This window comes from Apaloderma vittatum, unplaced genomic scaffold (genome assembly GCF_000703405.1).
Source record: "Apaloderma vittatum isolate BGI_N311 unplaced genomic scaffold, ASM70340v1 scaffold18037, whole genome shotgun sequence".
Classification (NCBI taxonomy): domain Eukaryota; kingdom Metazoa; phylum Chordata; class Aves; order Trogoniformes; family Trogonidae; genus Apaloderma; species Apaloderma vittatum.
The window spans coordinates 16608-41227 of NW_009724801.1; the positions used below are offsets into that span (position 1 = coordinate 16608).

A 24620-nucleotide genomic window follows, 5' to 3' on the forward strand; every position below is an offset into this window, starting at 1 on the left:
TGTCTGGAGTATTCACTTCTCGCTCAGAAATGCATCCTTGAAATCCAAAGCTTTTCTGCATTCCACTAGGAACAGCCGAGCAGGTCTGCCTTGCCATCCAACCTGTGCTCTCACCGGCGTCTCACCGGGAACTCTGCCTCGCGCTGTGTGCAGTGGCTCAACTCTGCTCCCACTGGAAGCAACAGGAGTTCTCCCAGTACCTCCAGTGGAAATGGGCTTTGCCCAAACGTTTATGTCAGTAGCCAAAACTAGGCAGCTCCAGGACACAACCCCAGGTGGCCAGAACCAGCACTCTAAACCGAGACAGATCCCGAAGTCACAAGAAGCCCAAGCCAAGCTTTGCTATTGAGAGTTAAAAGATTCTACATAAGAGATGAACTCCTTCAACAAGTGCCTATAACCGAAGGCAGTTTCAGCCCAAACAATTCACTGTCTCTCATTCTCAAGTTCTAATCAGTCACAAAACTATAAAAGCCTTAAACAAGCACGCTGCCAATTGCCTTTTTCTGGGTTACGGGAACAGGGAAGAATGGGGGAGATACGGTAACAGCAGAGACAAGCCTGGCAGATCCTCCAGGTGGGGCGAGATCCAGCACTGCAGGATTTGATTCTCTTTGAAGTTCAGCCAGTAGCATGTATGGTACAATCTATGGAAACTGTCCCATTGGATTTTAAAACACAAACACAGCAGAATGTCATCATAAATAAGCAAAGTCTGTGTTAAAAAATTCTAAGTACACAGCATTTTCTCCAGTTCTGACACCTTTTTAATAGAAATCACTTGTTTAGGAAACAAATAGCACTTTTGTAATTATTTTTTTTTACAATGTTTCTTACCTTGATCTTATTTTAAGTAACACTAGGAAGACCTCAATATCTTTTATTTTCCTTTTTAATTTAAAAAAGTTGTTTTTTTCCCCCAGATACAAAGATTTCGCCCTTGCATAAAAAAACAGTGCCCAAAACGATGACACAAGGACTCACAAAGACTCACTGTATCTCACTGACACTAGTACTTCTAATCTATACCATGCAAGGTCCCATCTACCTCTTTAATTAGACTGTCAGCCTGAAAAACAGCTTTTCTATTCCTTATTTAGTTCTTGTTACCAAAAGAAGAGAAAGGAAGTGAAAGAAAAGGACATTTCTCTGTTCAGTTCACACATCTGGGTCATGTGCTACTTTGTTCAGGATACCTTTGTCGTTTATAAATATAGAAAAGGGTTGGAATCTCATTTTCAAGTAATCGATGCACATCTCCTCTTGGGACACCTCTGTCCAATGCTCCAAGCTGACCCTGGATTCTGGCCCTCGATTTTCCCATTCCCAACATCAGCTTTCTGCATGAGTGTGAGGACCTGAACCAAATCTGCAAAGCATGTCTGTTGTTTAATGTGAAGAAACAGGATTAACCCAAAGCTGTTGGGACAGTAGATCCTCAGCCCTACATGTGCTGGTTACTCAGTGAAAAGTCCATCTCCTTTCTTTTTGTACATCTCCTGTCTAAACAATAGTAAATACTGCTTATTTGATAGACTCGTCCCTTCTGGGCACTGGGATTTGATAATTTATATTTCTGGTTTTTTGGTTTAATAGTACTGAGAGTTTAGAAACAGGAAAAGCCCACAGGCTCTTTGGACTTGTTTTTTTTTGTATTCCTCTAGCTAAACAAACTGTGCTGCAAATAAGGATTTGAAACCTGCTCTCCTCCCTCATCCCTGCTCCTCACCCCAAACAAAAATAAAACAAACCTATAGTGGCTGTGGAGGCTGCTGCAGGCACACACTGGTGTAAAATATAGAGAGAGTAAATATATTATTTCACTTGGCATGGTGCTGGCAAAGAACCCCCAGCTGGCACTAGTCATGTAACATGATCCAAACTTCGCATGTACACACAGAATAAGAAGGATCAATTGGCAAACTCCGGTGCCGCCTGGCACAAGCATCTTCACGCTCTCTCTGGAACCAAAGAACTAAAGAATTCTGCACTTTCCAGAAGAAATCCGGTTTTGCTTTTCTAGAGTTTCGTTATTTTGCTCTTCCTCCTCGCCGCCACCTCCCTTGGCTCCTTCTTAACTTCGCTGTGTTATTTAGTCTCATCGCCCTTGTTACAGTTCACCATGCAGCTCTGGGAAGGGGAGGGGGCTAAGGTGGAGGTGGCAGCATTAGTATTGTTAGTGGAGTCCATGCCGTTGGAGATGGCTACTGAATTGACCTCAGAGTTTATGGGTTTTGAAAGGTCGATGCCTTGGATGAGGCGGATCAGCTGTTTTACCTTCTCCAAGGAGCTGTGCATCTCCTTCTGTTTTGCAAGGATGGTGTTCTTCATTTCCATGCATTTCTGCAGCGAAACAGAAAAGCAGCAGTATGTTCAGGCTTACGAATGAGAAGAGGTAAGGTCTAAATGTAAGTGCACAGGGAAGATTACAGCTACCGTTTCACTTTCCCAGCCTAGAAGAAAACGGGTCTCAGGGCTGTGTTCACAGGAGAATTCGTATTTGCAGGCTGAGGAATTGAACTGCCAGTCGGTAGCTGTCGCCTGGTATATAGCCCCCTTTCATACCAAGCTATTCTGCAAATTAACACGGACGGCTCCATCCTTTCGTGTTCCTTTCGAAGGGCAACTTCCAAGTATATGTTCTTCCTATTTTTTCCTGTTAGTATTGCATTGATGAAATTTCTTTAGCTCAGATCTGCAAACGCAGGCATCCTCCTGCAGCTGCCTGCTGACAGGGTGTGTGCATGCCACTAATGGGACACAGCCTTTGTTTTCACGTACATTTTAGCAGGAACATCACTTCCTTCTCTCAGTAAATAAAGGGGCGCTTGGAAAGAAAAACAAGCCCTTCTTCACTTGACAATCTTATTTTGTGGCCATTTCTTTCTCTTAGAAGCAGGAGAAACCTAGCTAGCTCATCAGCTAACAGTAAGACAGCTTTTAAAAAAGTCCACAAATGATGTCTCAGGGGTGAAAAGCTGCTTATACCTGTATTTGAAACTCTTGAAAAAGAGGAGATGGTAGCTATGTCCATAACATTCAGCTTCTTACATGAAGATGGCAACCTTCCTATAGTTTCTAAACCTTTCATCCACGCTGGTCTTCAGACATCAATGGTTTCAGCTTTTTTCTGACTTGATCATAGAAAATAAACCATTCTCTTTGCCTAATGTCAATCCCTCATGCTAAGGGTTTGCATCTGCCTGGGTACACCACTGAGGCTAGTGCTCTAGCACAGTTCATGTTATGTCCAGCTGCTGCTAACCAGAAGGTGACAGTCTCTAGAACTGCTAACCAGCACTCCCACCAGTCATTTGCTCACAATCACTTTATTTGTACTGACAGCATTTAGGGGTCTATAAACATGGGACACTTACTTTTGTTCTACTAGGTAAAGACAAGTAGATGGGAAAGTACATTTGTATTGAAAAAGAAAAGTCTGTACTTACATATCCAGCCTTACAGTTGCTGCCACATAAGAGATTTCAGTAGTTCTCATTCTGTGTTATTGACTAGGGCTACACTAAGTGAGGGGCTCAAACTTTGCACTGGCAACTCAAGTCTCTGATTTGCATATTAAGGTGAGAAGAGAGAGCACATGAACATGTGTGCTCCAAATCCTGCGATAAACTAAGGTGGAAAGTACAGCTTCTGGTTCGAAGTATGACATTGTCTGATTAATATTAAGCAGAGGCATGCACAGCGTCCAGCTGCTGACTGCCAAGGCAACACATCGAGAGCACGAGAGTCAGTCGTGAATGAATGGTCACTTTTGGATCAGAAAGGTTTGGAAAGCAGACACCAAGCCTGTAACTCTTACTACACCCAGAGGTCTGACCATTCTCAGCTAAGTGAGCCACTGGAGAATTTGTCTTCACCTGTTGCCCACAGACAATAATGCTCTGGGCCATGTTTGTCACTAGCTGACATTATAGGTCAGTGTTTGTCCACAATATATGGTCAGCACGGACCATGTGTAAGTGACTCGATATAAGCATATGTTGCCTATATTTCATTACCTAAAAAGCAAAGGAAAGTGCTCACTCAGATCTCAGTCAATCCAGCTGAAGACAGGTCTAGTACATGGAGCCACTCTATAACTGCATTCAGGCACCAGAACACAGATGCAGAGTTATTTGGGACAATGGTACTCACCGTTATAGAATTGCTGAGCTGTTTGACCTTCTGCTCTAGTTGTTCTCTTTCCTGTTTTAAATCTGAACTCCATTTAAGTAGTTTCTGTTTTTCCTCTTCTTTTGCTGCAAAACAGAATATTAATCAGAATATTCAAAATGTTCCAGATACAACAGTGGACAGAGGCTCGAACTGCTTCAAGTAAAGAAGGCAATTATGCTTAAAGTCAATTCCACAACTTGTGCACTAAATCGCCCCCAAAATTTCACCAGCACAAACAAGCTTAATACATTTTTAGACCATTTTCACTTCACTAGTGTTTAAGGTTCTTCCCCTTTAATTTTCTTTTGAAAAGGAAGCCCCATTCTACCCCATTCCCAAAATAACATCTTCCATTATTAAAAGAGAAACAAAAGTACTGTTCTGCATTTACCTACCTGCTTTATATGCAATATATGAATGAACGATTGCTAAAGTTCCTGGCCATGGGATTGCTTCTTCCTTCTTTAGCATCTGAAAGAAAAGTGTTTAGAGATTTAGCTGTTATACAATCCACCTCTAAGATAGCAAAAAGGAAAGAGAGAAAAGCTGCAAGGGCTGGGGATTTTCTTTTATGGCTATCATTAGCCTCGGCCCTGTTAACATGAAGCTTCACAGACCTGTTCTGGGATTTAACAGAGGGAATTATTCACAACTGTATTGTGTCTCCCACAAAGCAGGCCTGTTTCTTACAAATGTCAGCATTTTCTCAAATTCCCTCCCTAGCTACAAATAAAGTCTACTAATGAAACCGAACAACTTAAAAGAAGAACGAAAGGATAATACATCTGAACTCAAACTTGCCAGGAGACATAAACATTATTCAAGGGCTCAGACAAATTGCTGATCTTAGCTGTTCTGGGCACAGAAGAGTTTCCATACATTCAAACATTACACTTTCTGGCTAGTAAAACACAAAACCGTCCTATCTCTCCTTCTTATCAGAATCATCTTAATAGAGATGTCAAATCTTCTTTACAAGGGCAAGCAATATTTATGTCTTCCAGATCCCTCCTACTTGTTCCTTACCAATGAACTTTATTTTGAGAGAAAGATATGTATTTTTAATAAGTGAACCAGAGGGGCATCTCAGAATATAGAGGACTCTGGCACTTTATAGTGAAATTACTTAGATTTCTCCCACTAAATTTGTGGGAACCTATCATGGAAATATGAAGGAGGGATAAGGTGAGAGCAGGCAAAAGCAGGAATAGGGAAGTGGTAACTCCTTCCTCTCCTGTAATCACTGACCAAGTCACTTGAGTTTTGCATTTTCATTCTTCTGCACACCATATTGTACGTCAGGCTGTTCTCTTACATTCCCATCTGGCCAACTAAAGGTCATGTGGGCCACCAAGAAATATGCTACATGAGACAGGACGCTAACAGCTTCAGGCTGCCAGCCATCAGCAATCCTTCGCGACTTCTGGACTTCCACGTAAGAGTTAAGCATAGTGTAGTTTACTTCTTTGTCTTGTAATCTCAAGGCAATTATAAATGAAATACTAAAATATAATCTGTTTGCTTCAGTTGTGTATTTGTAGAGAGGGATCTGGAAGGAAGAACCACCAAACTGTTCTCCTGTCCTCATTATACTGATGCTGGATGACATAATTAAAGAGATCACTGAACACAATCTCTCTGATGTTTGATTTTATATAAGCAAACAGGAGCTTATATTTGCTCTATCTATCGAGGTAGGCTTGTGTAAAAGTTTTATTTATTTGTCCAGAAGAATATACTAATAACTTTTGAAGAAACAACGAGCTTAAGATCAATAGCAAAATTTGTATGGGTCACAGAGAACCTCTCCCAAAAGTCTGCAAGCTTCAGCCCAGAAAGAGAGTAAAAACACAAGGGTAACAAATAAAGTCCCCAAATCTGGGAGCAAGACCTAACAGTTTTGTATTTGCATGCATTCCACCAAATTCACATAAACCTGATTACAGATCAAACAGATTTCTTCAGCGTCAAGCTGTCTCGATCCAAGTAAGCCAAGCGATCTCGTTATTTTCTTTAACACTGAAAAAATCTTTATAGTGCACTGTATATAACTCTCCTTATCTGTCAAACAATACCTGGTCTTGACATTTGGGACAGATCCACATGCCCTTGGGAATAGTTTTCAGAGGTGGGTCCAGACAGTCCAGGTGATAAACACGTGAACATGTGTCACACATCAGCAACTGACCGCTTTTTCTGCAAACACTGCAAAAATCCTCATGGATATCGCCCTATAAAATTGAGGGGAAGGGGTGTGGGTGAGAGAAAGAGACGGTAAAAAGACTTTGACCTTTGACATCTACATCCTAGTTGAATGCAAAGTTTACAGCACAAGCTATTTTTAAAGCAACTCCAAAGAGTCGAGCCTTTTTTAGGCTGTGAATCAGGAGAACCAGGCAGGATGTCAGAAACACTGACATCTGTCCTCTCAAACACTCCCTCTGTCTTCCCAAGGCAAAATGTTACAGCAAACACTTATTACCATAGCTTTTCTTAACAACCGATACCCCACAGCCTTTCTTCTTTACCCTGCTTTTATTTTTTTCCTAATGTGATGACCTACCCGCTTCCTTAACCCTTCTCATTTCTGGATGTAAGCCCAACTCCACTTCAGGAATGCTGATGAGGCTGTCTCTTGCCAGTAATAGTATGTAAGAAACCCCAACTGAGTGTCTTAAAAGAGCCCTGTCAGATATTGAGGTCGTCTTTAAAAACGAAACTGGAAGGAAAAGGTGTTGTGCTTTACATGAAAAAAGAACAGTCTGAATTATGTTATGAGACAACTCTTTTTTCTTCATTTGAAGAATGGTTGCACCAAAAAAGCTGTGACTCAAAAGTTTTCTCATTGTCTATAGAGAGTGGTTTATGTTTCATTGCTATCATAGGCTGAGGGCCAGGACAAAGGAATACCAAGAGAGATTTCTGAAATTAGCTTTTTTTAAAAGAAAGAATTGAAAACTTTACTGTCCTTTAAAAAAAAACCCCCTAGGTTTAGTTACTACTGCATCACCTTCAGAGAATTTTTTTTCTACAGGCATTAACTTCCCAGAAAGGCAGGTCTGATTTTCATAACTTTTTATTCTCTCTCTGTCCTCCTGTTTCTCCCATCTCATGCTTGGAGTGGTGGTGGTGTTGCTGTTTGTTTTATTTTTATTTTTTCTTTCCCAGATATTTAAACAGAGAGGCGTGAAAGAAAGATGGCTCAGCATCCACAGAGGAGGAGAGGGGCACCCCAGCCCTCTCCTCTCACCTCACGTGGGCTGTCCTGGCAACTTGTAATATTTGAGGCCCCACATGGAGTCTGAAAAACACATTTTTTACCAGCTTCGGCCGAAGTTTCACATTAGAAAACCAGATCTGCAACAGCACAATCTTAAGATATGTGTGTTGAGTCAAACACTTCCCTTGTATGAAATACCAATGTGTGCAAGGTTTCGTTTTGACCTGTACAGTCTTTTCACCTGCTGGAAAAAGTTCTATTAATTTGGAGGGCTAGCAGATTTGGCCGTGCACTTACACATTAAGTTGCCAGGAAAGAAAAACGACACTAATCTCTACTATGGATAAAATATTAAACATATTAGCCGAATGACACACAAGCAATCTGCTCAGGTTTCTACTTCCCAGCTTTATTGCTGATGAGACCTTTCTTTGCAGGGAAGGCTATTCTTCTCCTAATTCCCAAGGTTAGCACTGATGTCATGTTTCGTAAAGGATCAATCTTCAGCGAATTTTCAGTGCCATGTTTTTGTTCCGTAACTCCCAGGTATTGCTGGGAGCTAGGTTATGGTATTACTTCATCCTTTAACACCACAGAGTTCCTTAGTGTTAAATGAAGAATTAAATGAGTGACATTTCATGCCTCTTGGGAAGTGATCTGTGTAACGAGGCTGGGAAGAAGTTCTTTTCCTCATTCTGCGAGTACAAGGAAAAGAAGGCAGGCAGGAGATGTCATATAAGCTAAAAACAAAATCCTCTGCAACCTAAGGAAAAATACAAGAGGAAAATCCTCACATTTCAGAAGAAAATTCTCATTCTTGAGAACTACATGCGTTAAGATGCTTTAGCGGCCAGACTACACAATGGCACTCGGTAACCGGCTCAAGTGCAAAATTCTTGGTGTGTTGAAAACCAGACCTGTTTTGTTTAATACCCTGCAGAAAGTCACCTACACAAGAGGGACATGCAGTTGCTTCTTGAGAAGGAGAGGTTTAGAAATGCAGGCTCAGAACCTTCTAAATTAACTGAATGCTGCAAAACGTGAAGTGACACAGCTGGTCACTGTGCAGTGCGGCTGAATGCATTGAGATGACAACACATATGCGCAAAAACCACCGTGGTTCACAGCCAATAGCCAAACAGGAAAAAAGAGAGGAAAAAAAAAAAAGAGAAGTTTTGCTCAATCCTGTCTACTGCATTACTTTCTTCCTTCTCCCAGGTTCTATTCCTACTTTCTACCCTCCATCCTTATCAGCAACCTCGTGTCAAACGCCAGCTCCATCCTCCCTTCAAAATTTATCCCTGTCATTCAGAAAGTGACAATTCAGGAGAAAGGCAAGAGGGCCATTCTGGTCCATGGTGCCTGGTGCCAAGCGCTTGGCCTGATCTGCAATTTTCACAGGCTGGCTAAAGACAAAGGTTATTCAAGTGCTAAATATCAAATTTCCATTCTAAAGCCTCAGCAAATTAATGCAAAAATATTTTAAAGATGGGCCAAACCGCAGTTTTCTTCTTTATCTGTCTGAGGGACTGCTCAATTGTTTTAACCTCTGAAATAGCCTTTTACTTCGGCATGCACTTGTCCTGTTTTCATTGTTAAGTCCCCAAAAGCTGGAGGCTATAACTACAGACAACATTTTCTGCCCTATCTAGAACGAAGAGAGCTTTCTATATTCATATCATCCTGCTAACGGTGTGGACCCTCTTCAGCATGACACCTACTGGCCTCACAGCCAAAATAAGTGATCTCTATACGCCCAGATGCTCATTTCCATCCCCTGCACGAGGCTGACACAAGAATGTGTGCGTCTATAAACCTAACCAGATCAGGGCACATCTGTGGCTAAGACCAACCAATTTTAGCTACGCTAGTTCCCTCCTGCAGGTCACAATAGAGCCTCAGGTGTATCTGTGCTGGAACAACACAGGAGACATTTAAGGGATAAGAAAATGCTGGTGACAGGCAAGACAGTTGTAGTGGTAGCCCAGGTCATAAACTATGACACGAGCGTTTCGGTGTGGACCGTATTCTACATCTAATTAAGCTGCAAGCTCCTTAAACACCAAAGATGCCGTATTCCTCTTTGTCTTTACCTCCAGCACGACTTGTACTGTGGGTGTTAAATACACAGTACTTTTCCAGCATTCTATAGCACTTTTCCAGCCAAGGATGCTCAAGGTTTTTACAAGCATTGCTAAGTTCTCAAAACTCAGATGGGAAAAGGAAGCACCATGCCAAATGTATAAATGGGGGAAAACCGAATCACAGCAAAGGGATGTGATTGCACAAGCTTATACAGCAGTTTTATGAGAACATATGAACAGCAGACTACCTTCCAGCTCACGATGGCAATGGGAAGCTATTCCTCTCTTTATGATTAGCAAGCAGGAATTATAACACGCAATGACAACACAACAAATCTCCTATTTACTTCCTTTCCAATATTCTGCTGTCTCTGAAGGTTCCCATTCTGTTTAATACTGTATTTTTAATTAAAAAATATTTTTATGAGCATTTTCTACTTTTACATGTATTTGATACAGAATTCAATACCAAGTATTTCTGGAAAGTCTACCGAATTAGCTTAATTGATAGCGAATATGCATTCAGTGGGACTTTGGGACCAAATTCTTCCAAAAAAACATAAACCTGCAAAAATGTTAGTGCTGTTGCATATGCATAAACTGACTTGTCTAGAAACAGCGTAAAGGAGATTTACGTATGATTCTAAAGGACAAAGAGTGCTACTATGTTAATTACTTGCGGTAGTAATCTTCCATTTTCTCCTTTAAAATACTTTCACTAATTAATGAATATTAAAGCAGCCCAGAACCTAGGCCTAAATACTAACCAAATTCAGATAATTCAGGGCATTCAGAACTAGATTTGAATGCTACAGAAATTCACTATTCGTGATTTAGCTTGCTGCTACCAGGCATTGCAGGAAACAGGGCAACAACTCATTATACTTTTCTGAGAGCTCTTACACAGTGAGAAAAGACTTGTCGGGATAGACACACAAGTCAGAGATGGAGAAGACCCCTTCTGCATTATCCAGTCCTTCTCTTGAGACCAAGGTAAAAAAATGTGCTCTCCAGCACGTTTGCTAGTTGTTTGTACCACTCACTTTTAGGAGTCCCCAGAGATGGAGCTTCCACACCTTCTCCCTGAGGGGCCATTCCACAGGCCCATTCATTTGTCAGGGAAGGTTTTTTCCACTTCTCTCCTCTCAAAAATGACTAAATAGAAGAGAACCTTTTAATTTCCCATACATATTCCCTGGGTACCAGAACTGTATCTATTTATTTCAGTGACTCAGAAACACTTGTACTATTCCTGTTCCTGTTACCTCTGCAGAATAAATACAGTTCAGAGGCAAGAAGTTGGCTTCTATTCCCTATTTATGCAGCCAGTAGTTGGGGTCTCTGTCTCCGTACCTGCATCGATGAAAATAAGGTGGCCCAACTCTACCCTAAAGCCCATTTCAAATGGTTGGGCCTTTCAATACTTAAAGGGAGAGTATTAGAAAGATGGGGACAATCTTTTTAAGCAGGGCCTGTTGGATAGGACACGAGGTAATGGTTTTAAACTAAAAGAGGGCAGATTCAGATTAGATATAAGGAAGAAAGTTTTTTCAGTGAGGGTGGTGAAACACTGGGACAGGTTGACCAGAGAGGTGGGGGAAGACCCACCCCGGGATCAGGCTTCAGGCTCTGAGCCACCTGATGTAGTTAAAGATGTCCCTCCCCACTGCAGGGGGTTGGAGTAGATCATCTGTAAAGGTCCCTTCCAGGCCAACACATTCTATGATTTTATGGTATGCGATAATATGTTTTTTTATTAAAAAAGGGAAAAAACCCTCACAAAGACTGCTCTGACTCAGATTGCAGAAGGAGTTTACAGACTGGTATGAAGATATAAGTAAGCACCTTTGTATTTTTAAACTATGCCCAGTAAGTACGAATCATTTTAATGCAAGCACTTTACTGGAAGCAAAGAGAATTTTTGTGCAATGAACTGATACTCCCATACTGAACAGTCACAGTTTATTTTCAGACAAACCATAGTGTATGGTCCCTTCATTATGTCATGTTGGACTACACAGTGACCCGGTCCAGTTCTTCCCGCACTACTTCTCTTCTGAAGTTTATGCATGGCTTTTTCCATCAAGTTTTCACAAGAAATAAAACCAATGAAATAAGTGGATAGGTCTCGGCAACCTAAAAATGGCTGTGCTTTGAATAGCAAATCTTATATGTGAATTGCCTTAAAATAAGGACACTCTCTTCTTTATAAATTATAACAATATGACTGGATTTCACTCAAGACGGATTTTGCCATCTGTCCACAGGGGTGATGTATTTAGCTATGCCAGTACACCAGAATTGCCAAACTATATGCTTCTTCTGGCTGCTCTGCATGATCAAAGTGGTCTCCCTCCTTCTCTCATTACAGAAACACCACAAAATTTTGTTATTATGGTCTGCAAGTAATACTTTTCATTCTCCCCTTCCCTCTTTTTCATGGATGACAGATTCAATTCAGTCTGACAAAATCTCAGACGCTGCACGAAGGAAATGAGCTCATCTAGAATGCCTGGTTCCTCCCAATGTTTCAATCCACTGAAGGAGTTATAAATAAAAACTCCACAGGACAAGAACATAGGTGCAGGAGCTAAAAGGAAGGGTGTTAAAGGAACGCCAGACTGTTTCACTGCACCAAATCAGGACAAATGATGAGTGAGACTGAAAAACAAAATCTGCAATGATTTTCCTTGTGGCTGTTTTCTGCATATCTTTCTAAAAGTCATCCCTTCCCCAAGAATTTACTTACGTCTGTGGAGCTGGGGCTAGGCAGGGACACAGGCTGAACAGCTGCGGGAAAAGTAAATGTGGTCTCTGTCTTTTCATTTTCAGGGGAGTCAGGATAACTCGACAGAGGGGACGTGGGGGTCAAAGCCCCAAACCCCAGCACCGTGTTGTATTTAGGTGGACGACCTACATATTAACAACAGGGAACAAAACAAAACAAAAAAAAAGAAGAAGGAAAAATGATCTTACATACCTTTGGCCAGTGGTCCTCATTGGCTAGCGTGAAAAAGGAAATGATGTAGTACAGAGAGGAAGTTAATATAAAAGTTACAAGTGGAAGGACAGAAGTACAGATTTAAACATTTTTAGAAATCTTTCAGCAGAATTTTGCAAGGAAAGAACATTTAAAAGATGTATTTCAGAAGGAAACAGAAGTAAGCTCTATAGAGAGTCAAAGAATCACCCCCAAAAAAGCAGTGCTGGTACACCAGTCACTCCTAGAAATGAGGCTAATTCAGTTTTTAAGGAAAACAGGTTGGCATCAAAGCCAGAGAGAAGCTACTATTAAATCCTTTCTACTGTTTCCCACACCTCCCTATCTTTCTAGTGCCAGCATAAATCTACACAAAGGTTAAGTCCTTTATCAGAGGCCAACACTCACCAACAACCTTCTTTTTTCCCCCCTTTTTTTAAACTCACTCACCCACAGATCAGCACTTCCTACCCTGCTAGTACATTTTTTTAAATTAGGATACCTCAAGATCAAGTCCTGTTGCCTGACCCATAACACCAGCACGACCAGTTGTAACCTACCACTGGTCTTCCACTGTAACCACCCCCCCAAATTGCGCATTCTGTTTTAGGCTTTCTCAGTTAAGCGCGTTCGATTATGCACAGCTCCCGTGTGCTCCTTTAGAGCAGCAGAAGTGCAAAAGGCATTTGTAACAATTTTCGTACAATTCTGTATGCAAAGCCAGACAGTAAAAAACCCAGTACGTAACCATCATTTCTGCTTCCCTTCTCCAGGGTAATTTATGGATATGTAAACATAAAGGAGTCAGGATTTAGGAATAATTCCCCAGATCTTATGTTTACAGATTGTCAGTCTATACCTATTAACATGCTAAACCTTGCATTTAAGGTCTGGATACGTTCCAGAACTAAGTATGTCCTTGGAAACGTATTTCTGATAGTGATGTCCATTGCTGAAATTTCTGACATGCTCAGCACCATCTAGAATTAAACCAAAACTCCCAAGGGCACATGCTTGCATAAGCTTTTTACCTAATATATTGCTACACTAAATCACAAAACAAATGTACGTGTCCAATTGTCAACTAAAAATGCATGCTACTGATTTGGTGCTAATGCAAGGTACAGGCTTACAACAGGGTGTGAGAATAAAAAGAAAGTATAATAGCAGTCAGCATGCAAAAACAGGCTAAGAGAGTATAAGTACAAAAGCATGCAATTGTCTTCATTGATACAGTAATTGTTCACAATGAGTTATAAAATAGAATTAAGAAATCATTACTAAAAGAAGGAACACTTACTCATCTACAGAGTAAATGCAAAACTCTCTCTCTATAAAATCTACATCATATAATTTTAAAAAATACATTTAAGGTTATTAAAGGGTGGCAGTAGAGACTGATGTCTTTTATTTAGAAACAGCACAGCTGCAGAAGTGTCAGCTTTGCCACATTGCCTGCTGGACTGAAGAGGTACATCAAGCAGAGCACACGTCAAATGAGTATTTGACCTTGCAGCCAAAAACCAAAGATAACAGAACTGGCCAGTGCTAGGTAGGACGCTGGGTTTTTTAATCTGATTGATTACTTTTTTTCAGTCAGCAAACTCAGAAGTAGGTATTACAAGCACTTAAGGACTGCGCAAAATCGTCCAAAATCAAGGCCAGATTGTCACATATGTGTGGTTGATGCCACGCTCAAAAAATGGTATCGCGTTCTCTCCTATGCTGTTCTCACTCGGCTGTTTCACCATAATCTAAGTCTTAACATGTCACCTGTTCTACAAAAGGATGCCTGTGGAATAATACTGCATACCTATATGAGAGATCATCTCTCATTTTAGGACAGGCAGCACTCTGCTTGTAGAAAAGTTCTCAGTATGCACATGACTTCTTTTCTGGCTCAAGACAAATTCCTCTGAAGGATCCACCTCTACTCCCCGAGGGGATCAAGGCTTTGGTCCCATTAAGTTTCCTCTCCTATTCAGGGCATAGACACTTTTTCCATAACCACCTTTTTACTGACAGTAACAATCCAATTTAGTTATTAACAAGAGGATCTTGGTATCAGCTTTACGCCACTAAATTACGCTCAAAACATCTCACCCTTCACTTTGCTCTACCTCTTGTATTTTATTATTTTTTTTGAGACTGAAACTGAAAAGAGGCATTAAAACCTGCTATGCTTATCCCTAGCAGTTATGATCTTTGTCTACCATGGAAATTTACTTCACAACTGAAGTACTGGAGAGTCCTTCTTAGTTTTACTCTTTGAATCAACAAGGGGACTGCAAATGCAAGGAGGAGGAAGAGGCAGAGAGCAGGGAGACAGGTCTAAGTGCACCTCACCTCTTTTACGTGTCCCAGGATGCATTGTGCTGTTCAGGTACGTGACCGCACTCTTCTTGCGCTGCAGAAAAGAATACAGCAATTTTTGTTGGGTGACATTTTTGGCAACAACTCTGCGCAGTAGCTGAGGAATGGCACAATAATGCTAAGTGAGATTACTGGCTGTTCTGCTTTCTGAAAGGTTAGCTTTTTTATGCTGCTTCTGACATCTGGACTGCTTGAGGGCAGACACACGCGCTGACCTAATGTAAGACCAGCACACACTGCCATTTAATCTCAGCTTTACAGAGGGGAAAGAAGAAAAAGATGTAAGTATTAGAAGAACATCCCAACGTACTTACTATTTGAAAACCTGAGGGTCGTATCATTGCAATGGCTTTTTGAATTATAAATGATAGCTTGCCTGTCTAGTTAGGACTGAGATTGTTTAAGAGGCAGCAACGTGGCAGAAAGACACACAAGCCAAGAATAAAAATACCAGCTTTCCCCAGCAAAAAAATTAATACCTCAGGCTCAAAAACGGCTCCACTGTACACTGGATTTGCTGTTGTTCTTCTTTTCCTCTCTTGCCGCTTACTTTGGATTTCTTGTAAAACAAAACATTCAGGTTAGAAAACAATAAATAGGTCTTGGAAATTCTACAGTTTGCATGTGAGGAGAGCTGTGACGATTTCTACAGAACAACAAACATGCCAAACACAGGCAACCTTGTAGCACTTCTAATTTCTGAAGGTTTGAAAACTAAGAGCTGACAAGGAATACAAATACAGTGCTCAACTAACTAATGAAATGATTGCCATCTTCCCGACAAGCACTCCACTACTGAGACGCTTTAAACTTGTGGTCATTGTAATTGGGATTGGAACCGAAAAGCCTCTGGTAGCCCTGTTGATATCTAAAAATAAACACAGCACAGAAATAGGGCAAGCTGTATTTCAGCTGTATTACAGCTGTTAGGTTATATTTCACTGCAGGGGATTAAGGAGTTTAACAGAATATAATTGGTTTTATAATTTAACTCACTGAATACAGATTAGAGTCCCATGAAATCACAAAATTAAATTAAAAATCCAGATGTGGGTTACAGTAAAATTATCTGTGGTGTAACTTTGCGGATACAAGGGCTGTCCAGAAAGCAACAGGATTGTCACAAATTTCTTTCCTACCATCAAAGCATAAACTTTCTACCCAACCACTGATCTCCACTGCATAAGTAACTGCTCTGTTTCAAGGTAATCAGTGGAATAAAAAAGCATGCACAAGAAACTAAATTAATCAACAGTTCAGACATTCCCAATGTACTTCTGTGCAAGAAAAGAATGCGTTTAATACAGAAATATTTTGGACTTGGACTTCTAATTCAGAATGGCCGTGAAACAGGGAGCTCAAAAACAAACTTAAGACTTTTTTCCTACCTTCCAGATGATCGTGAGTAACTAGGCCCAGAGACACCATGAAGGCAAGTTTCTGTGAAGGAGGAGAAAAAAAGATCATGACAAGTCAAACTGTTAGGACGAGCAATGTCACTGAGACCCTTTAAAGTCAGTCGACAGGTAACTAAGCAGCAAAAACGTTATTAGTAATACTTTGCTTCTATAAACCACTTTTCATTCAGATATGTCAAACTGCCTTACAGAGAACAGACAACAGTCCCATTTTCTAGATGGGAACCCAGGCTGAGATACAGGGAAATGCTGATTGCTCACAGAGGTGGCACCGCTGAGAGCAGGAAAACAGTTTCTTTACTTCCAGTCCAGCACTGACCCAACTACCTGACTGGCTCTTAATAAACACCAACACAGTTCAACTGACAGCAAAATACCACGTAGCTGAAGAACATTCTCCATAAACTACAGGGAGCAAGTTTACATTCACTGTTCAGTAATTCTCCTTTAGGGTTTCTAATTTTAATGCAGGAAGTGCACAGGTATGTAAAAATCAGAATTTGTACTGATGACAGTTAATGCTCACAGAGTGGCCAGTTTAAACCCATCTATAAAAACAAATGTAGTAGAGCATTTAGCTGGAATCAACTCCAAAGCTCTGCATGGCAGAAAGGATGTAAGAAATAAACATTCTGCCCCTCAAACCAATAGGATCTAAATAGGAATAAGACCCAGGCAGAATGTGAACATACATGAATCTTTCCATCCTGTTCACCAGAGCAGAAATATTTCATAAAGCAAAATAAAGCCATTCCTCCAGCACTACAACTAAATCCAGAAGTCTAAAACTTCAAAGGAATAGAAATCAACACCATAACCTAAGTCGTTGAAGGCAGTATCAGAGGGAAATTATGATCTTCTAACTTAGAAAAGACTCAGAAGTCAAAAGCATTCCAGGATTGAAAAATGCGATGCATTATATTTATTTAGATTTCTTATTCTGCAGCCTTATCAACAACTGCCCTCCAATAGGAATGTATGGAATGTTAAAGTTAAGGAGTCCTGAGGGAACAGAGGGGGAAAAACGTTTCTTGAAGCACTGAGTGTTTCCTTTTTGTTCTTAAAAGAAAGTTCTGGGCGTGTTCTGATACCTGAGGATTTTCTTCTCGTTTTGGCTTCGGTGCAACAGGTGGAGTAACTGTACGACTTTCCGTTTGCTTCTCTTCTGCTTCCACATGTGGTTTAATAGTCTGAAAAGAAACAAGTGTTTGTCTCATTCAGTGATAAGAACTACTTTTTTTTTTTTTACTTTGACCAATAAAGCAAATCAAATACTTCTGCAGATACAGGAGAAAACCACTTTTAAAGTGGCACTGTACTAACAAAGACTTAATTGAGAAATCTGTCATGAGAGGAATGTTAAATAAAGCGTTTTCCTTTAACATAGGATGAGATAGCCTTACTACCACCATACTGTTAACCCAGCAGCCATGCCAGCAATAAGTGTCATATTAACAGTTAGCTCCGTGACAGAAATCACTATACGGTATGGGAAAACTAACAGATACTTTAAGAAAAGGCATGGCACTTGCATTTTGTACTTAGCAATTCCCAGTCTTCAAATTTCAGAGAATTACTAATGGCTCAAATCCTGTTTCCCTGACTCCTATGATCTCAGATGTTTCTGAAGCTTTTTTCTTTTCTGAAGTCGTAATCTTCTGCAAACCCTGCATGACAAACCTCAGCCCATGGCACAGCTGTTGAGGCTACAAACTGAAGCTAGAGAGAGATAAACTTTTCCTCTTTATGATACAGGGAAAACACACAAAGAAATTCATGTCTTATTAAACCACCACCAAACTTTTCCTCTTTATGATACAAAGAAATTCATGTCTTATTAAACCACCACCACTCTTCTGCATGTTTTTCAAGAGTTGAATTGCCAGTAATTATTCGAAGAGCAAATGAATATTGCTGACACCAAAAGGAAAAGGCATCAAAAGCAGGGTGTTGTGGAAGTACAACTTCAAATCATATGAAAAGGGCATGTGTTGCTGAGTAACTCGTGGAACAGACTTGAGATACACAAGAAACTGCTCAAGAGAATTCATAAGCAGAACTGAGCATGAGCGTATCTCTCATGCACATGATTTTCACAGTCTCCACAGGTGACTTCAAAAGCAGAAAGTAACTTCAAGGCACATCAGTCTGTGAAAGAGGTTGTAAGTTACTATTATTTACAACTACTTCCGTATCATTTATGTATTCTTTATAAAAATAATATTTAAAGGGCTTATATATTATTTATATAAATTACATAAATATTATATGTGATAGATAATGTATTATCTAGTATAAAATATTATGCTATTATTAATAATAGTACAGGAAGGAATTAAAAGTGAAAGAGAAGGTTGCTTTACTTGAGTTCAATGGCAAGGACTCCTATCACTCTGTGATTCTGACTCTCAATTGCAACTCACTCTGCCTGAAGTCATGTTTTATTTAAAAAAAAATTTTTCTGGAGAGAGACTTTAAAACGAAACATCTAGAATTCTCTGTTTCAAGCTCTCCCTTCTACCCAATTTAATCACAGGGCACTGTCAGGCTTCAGAAGCTGCGTGAGACTATTTTGTCTCCAATCATAAGACCACGAGATCAAGGAAAAAACGGCTATGTTTATCATATTAAATATCCCTGCGATTTTGTGTCATTTTCACCTTTCATGTAGCCACCCTTTGAAAAACAGAAAAAAAGAAAATGTTTTAAAGGCTTGACATGAACGTGGATTTCAGGTTGCACTTGGTCTCCAGGAGAGCAGCACAGCACTTCAGCGTAGCTTGCTTATAAACTACTGAAGGTGAGACAGCAGGGGGAGCACAGAAACGCTGAAGCATGAGAAAAAGATTCCCATGGCCCTTATCAAAGGAAATGGTAACTTCTACCCCAAGAGCTCCAACTCATTCCACAATAAATTCTGCTGCTGGAACATGAATAGCTCCAGTACCCAGTGAAAACTTCGCTGTGGTCGTCTTCCTCTCCGAATGGGCACAGTAAAGCAAAAAACCTGACGCGTGGTATTAGCAGACACTTCCTTATCTGTACCTGTTTTTCAACGTTTGGTTTGCTGATCTGTACGGTCTGAGGTCCGGCGAGCCTCGTACCGGGTGCTGCTATCACGATGCTGGTGAGCTGGGCCATGGGGAACGTTTTGGCTATGGTTGCTGTCTGCCCGTTAACTACACGAACTGGATGTATGGAGTTCTGGGAGTTGGGTAAAGAGGTGGGGGTGAACTTTGTTGTCAACATCACAGGCCTCTGAATAAGCTGCGGGGCTGCAAGCATTGGAGGAGGTGCTGGGGCAATAGGAATGTTATTTTGGGCAACTGGTTTAGGTCGAACCTACAAAAAAAAGAAAAAAGAAAAAAAGAGAGATATTTGTCTATCAGTATTTCAGGTGAACTTTTTACTAAGTCTTACAATACAGCCTGTATAATATACAGCATTTTGCTTGATTTTTTTATAGAATGTACCTTTTAGCAAAGTGTCCTAAGTATACTCTAAGACAGAAAAGCCACATTTTCAAACCTACTTCTATAAAACCTATCCATTACTTGCATATGCAGTCACTGTTCCTTAAACGGTACATAGATGCACAGAAACTTATACTGTATGTTTATTACCAAGTGCCTTTTCTGTATCTAAATCAACATACTGGTTTTGCAAGTACAAAAAAAAATTAATGTAATATTTACAGGCACAGCTGAGGTTCTAATGTTAAAAGTGCGTCTCAGGTTGTGCCCTGCAAGAAATAATTAAATCTTTCAGCAAATCCCTATTACCTTTGTGAACTCTACATATTATTTAGACATCTGCACAACCAATTTTACTACATAAAAACCCTATCAAGATTATACATTAATCCCCCACTGAAACTGCGAAAGGCTACAGGTAAATGCAGTTATTACTCTCTCCTTCCTTTACAAGAAAGAAAAGAGCCACAAGAATCTTCCAACACTCCACCATAAATACTTGTTTAATTTTTGCCCGTTGTTAAGTTTGTACTTACGCTTCAGAAGAATACATTGCTCTGAAAATTCAGTCTTTTACCTTATATAATTCCTGTTGTCCTGTCCACCCTTAATACTCTGTAACGCATTTTATCATGGAGAACTGTGACATTCCCACAGATCTCACCGTCTCCAAATCTAAATCGGATAACAGCCCACACTTCCCTTTTTCCTTTTGTGAAAGAATTACGACTTTTATTCATAGCACCATCTACTTCTTACAAATGAAACAGTCCCTCCAAGATGTTTTTTTAAATGAAGAAGCAATCTGTGCCTTTCCCAAACCATGAAAAAAGAGTGAAACACAAGTTTTACTGCTCAGCTGCAAACAGAGGTCACTCTCTGATGCAACGCAGACAAACTTGAGAACACTCTAGAAATATCTCACCTTTCTTTTTTCGCTCATGAACATCAAACAACAATTACAGCAATTTAAAGCCTTGCATGATGCTTTGATTTTGCTGACACCTCTTGCATGGATTCCCTTCATTTGATGCAAATAAGATCGTATACGATCATCACATGCAAATTTCATAATCACAGACTTGTACAGGTTGGAAGGCAGCGCAGGAAGTCTCTAATTTGTCCTCCTGTCAACACTTAATACAGAACAGGTTGCTCAGGGCTTCGACGAGACAGGTCTTGTAAAACTCCAAGGATGGAGCTTCCACCGCATCTCTGGGAAGTCTCTTCCGCTCCTAATTTTCCTCAAAGACAGAACTGATACGCAGTCTAAACTTTCCCTGTTCCAGTTAATGATCATTGTTTATAATTCTCCAAGCACTCATGTCTCCAACATTTTGTTAATTCCTTTGTTGATACCAGCTGCTCTTTGGGTGCCCCCAAAACGCCTTCTCCAAACTGAACAAGCCCAGATCCCTCCAGCCTCCCCTTGCGGGTCACATATTCCTGCTCCCCAGCTACCTTGGCGGCCTTTCTCCCCTGGATTTATTCAAATTTGTCAACCAGGGAGTACAAAACAGCATGCTGTGTTATCAGATCCAGTTTTACGATTGCTAAGGAAAGGTGGATAATCCCGTCCCTTAATCTCCTGGCCGTGGTCCTGTTGGTACAGCCCAATGTGCTGTTAAATTTCTTTGCTGTCAGGGCACAGCGCTCATTTTAAGCAGTGCTGCTCCCCAGAGAGCCGGTCCCCAGCCCCTACCTATGCAGGGGCTTACTCCATTCCAGGTGCAAAACTTTGCCTTTTTCTAGGCAGAAGCTCGAGAGGTTCCTGCTGCCCATTCCTCCGTCCTCTCTGAGGCCCTCCGAACACCAGCAGTGCCCTCAAGAGTACTGACTGCATCCTCAAATTTGGCGTCACCTGCCAATCTGTTTAGGATGAATTGTCTCCTCCACCAGGTCACCAACAAAAACCGACAAAAATGACATTCATAGGAAGTATCTCCTATCTACGTTGTAATTAAGTTCTTTCTTCTATTTCTTGTTCTCTGTACACTCACCTGTGGAAGAAAATTTGGGCGAGGAGTAAGTCTGGGAGGAGGGATGAACTGCGGCACTTTTATGGGCTGAGGCGTAGCCTGAACCTGCTACAAGAACATAAGAGAGTTCAGTGAGAGGAAAATAGCTTTGAAGTTGTTCACCAAAATCAACATCCTGAATATATTTTTGGAGCCGATGTCCCTGTTTTTCCACTCACTTTTCATAGTAAGGAATTCCTTATTAGGAATGGCATACGGAAGCATGAAAGAGCATCTCACACAAACAGAAAGGATCTGTAAGTTACAGCTCTTTTAGCAATACTAACAGCGCTATGAGGGGCTCTAAATACATAACTTGAATTTTTCAAAAGTAGGCCATTCACATGAAACAATTAAGAACTGGTTTTAAGGCATCCTAAGTGCCTCCTTGTCCAACTGAAATCACTTGGAGGAAGGTGCCACATGATTTAACCTCCCAATAGCACTAGTAGCTGCCCTAAATTGAGTACCCAGTGAGATTCTCTGAAATTTATGTCCTTTTTAATTTCTGCTCTTCTGTACTTCTGTCCACTTACATAAGATTGCAGTTTACTTCAAAAAGGTCTTGGACTGATTAACTAATGCTTGGGAAAATATTCTAAAATTTTTGATGAAATTCGCTATGGAAACATAAATCATGGGCTATCATTAAAACAGAATCACCTCCCCAAACCTAAGTGAGGTATTCAGCAAAGAAACAAAGCACAGACACAAAGGACAGATGAGAGTGGTGTAAGGGATGATGAGGGAGAAGAGAACAGTAGGAAAAACTCTACTCAAAGTAGTCTCCTCTCTTCTGACTGCAAACATATGCCTCATTAGGAACCAAAATTACTTCAATTTGCATTATTAACCTCTATTTTTTTAATGAAAATCAATTGGATTCGTGTTTAGTGAAGCCTTAGCCTTTACTCCAGAAGTAAAATTTCCCTGTCATGATGCTATACAATGCCTGGCTTCCAGACCAAGTAGCTTATATAACTCAATTTTAAAACATTGCTTGTTTATTTTTTATTTCTAGATGGAAACTACTCTGGAAAAGACTGTGTGATGTCATCAAAGCACTTCCCAAAACATATGCTTAAAGAAACAGGATCTGTATATGCATGCGAAAAAGTGGTGAGTGAAGATAGGGAGGTGGGCAGAGTTAAGTGATGTGTCTGAACACCAGAGACTTTATCACACAAAGGGAATGAGAACTACTGACTCAAAAAAAATCTAAGATGAAAACCCAAACTGATCAAATGAAGGAAGTCTGATATCTCCTTTAGGAAAGAAGAGAGTAGGAATTCTGCAGAACACAGCCACGTAGATTAGGCAGGGGCAAAACTACCTCTAATTCCCCATGACTAACATGTAACAACAGGGGAAACTTCAGACAGAGGTGGTGATAGCAGTGATTTAATTCCATAAGGCAAAAGAGTAATAACAACCCAGGTATACAGTAAACACTTATCCCTCAGACTATCATTTTAACAAGGTCAGCTAGTGAAGACTCACAACATGGCCCTATTATTCTCCTTTCTGCACAAAACCCTGCACGTTTATCTTTTTGTTTATTTTTTTTTTCCAAGAGCCCTCTGGTAAACCAACCCCCCGCGCTACCGGCAGGGCGAACACACGAAACGCTTACCAAAGTTACTGTGTTTTTTGTCACTATTTGGACTGCCTCAGCTCCTGGCCCAGTGACCTTATTTGTTGTCTGGAGGTTGACTGGCGCAGTCTGCGCATCAGTGCTGAGGACTGCTTTCTGATTGTTGTTGATAGCAGTAACCATGGCAATGGTAGGTCTCTGACCCACAACAGAGGCAGGCATGGTCGCAGTTGCTGCTTTCAAGACGAGAGGTAGTGTCTTAGTGGTGATCATAGAAGCTGTAGTTACAGTTTTCTAAGGGAAACAGAAAATACACTGTAAGAGACAGAGACACTTCGTATCAGACAGGACGTGGGTTGGTTAGTCAGAAACAATAGACAGCAAGAGAAAGAAAAGGCAGCACTGAGTCTACTGAGTCTACTGCCTACTGCTCAGACAAACCCATTACCACACGCCTCTGAAAACTGGATGGCTAGGAAGGATTCTCATCTGAGGCACCTCTTGGGTCTATTTTAATACCCTGCAACATTACAGACTGATTCAAAACAAGTTCCCGAGATGACGACAACCAAGCGTTAGTAGTGGCACACGCAGTTTTGGATCCTTTAGGTTCATGTTACTTCCAAACATGTACTGTCAGTATCACACCTGGAGGCGTACGGAACACACCAGCAAATTAGCTTCTCACCAATTAAAATTCAAATTTTGAAATGGAAACTTTATTTACAGAGATCCTCACTATCAGAGGAAAAGGGAAAAAGGTTTGAGTTTGATCTCAGGTATCCCAAATTTCAGTCTTAGCCATGCATAGAGTTATTTAGCCCTTAACTTTCTTTCCTAAGCACACCACCAGGGTTACCCGGCAGCTGTAAGAGCTGGCTGTCAGTCTGTCCAGCTGCAGGCAATTAATTTTAACATCCGTGGAATGGATTGGTTTTAGAACATAACATACATGTGATGCCATGATTGCTCTTAGCCCCTTATAAAGAGAGTGGTTTTGAATCACCTAATGCCAGCATTTATCTGAAATGCTTGAATATGCTATGCTGGCAAATTCCGAAGTTAAAACAACTAGAATTTCATAGGCTTGTTTTAAAATGTACTCTCTCCTAAGATGCTGAGGGAAATGGACAATTACAAATCTCATTCAAAAAGCAACAAGGTGAGAGTCTCCATATAAACCCGGAACACAACGTGCACAGAAAACTCATGACAAGTGACACTCAGCAGAATGGCAAGTGAGCTTCTTCCTTTTCTCTTTGGTGTACAAAATCCAGTGTACCG

At 40.6% G+C, this 24620-nt stretch overlaps 1 protein-coding gene across 3 annotated transcripts in view; it reads right to left on the minus strand.

The window, feature by feature from the left end:
• Nucleotides 1-744: 744 nt before the first annotated feature.
• The window catches only part of PHF21A (PHD finger protein 21A), a 98144-nt gene continuing 74268 nt past the window's right edge, over nucleotides 745-24620 (minus strand). For 2 of the 3 annotated variants that reach the window (XM_009872668.1, XM_009872667.1), the window contains exons 6-17: nucleotides 23376-23630; nucleotides 21725-21811; nucleotides 19297-19593; nucleotides 17343-17441; nucleotides 16222-16273; nucleotides 15313-15392; nucleotides 14807-14867; nucleotides 12230-12393; nucleotides 6252-6407; nucleotides 4572-4647; nucleotides 4156-4259; nucleotides 745-2343 (exon numbers count right to left, since the gene is read on the minus strand). In XM_009872668.1, coding sequence (XP_009870970.1) covers nucleotides 2089-2343; nucleotides 4156-4259; nucleotides 4572-4647; nucleotides 6252-6407; nucleotides 12230-12393; nucleotides 14807-14867; nucleotides 15313-15392; nucleotides 16222-16273; nucleotides 17343-17441; nucleotides 19297-19593; nucleotides 21725-21811; nucleotides 23376-23630 — 1686 coding nt within the window. In that variant the 3' untranslated portion in view covers nucleotides 745-2088. The remainder of the gene's footprint in view (nucleotides 2344-4155; nucleotides 4260-4571; nucleotides 4648-6251; nucleotides 6408-12229; nucleotides 12394-14806; nucleotides 14868-15312; nucleotides 15393-16221; nucleotides 16274-17342; nucleotides 17442-19296; nucleotides 19594-21724; nucleotides 21812-23375; nucleotides 23631-24620) is intronic. The other variant, XM_009872669.1, reaches the window with a different exon arrangement.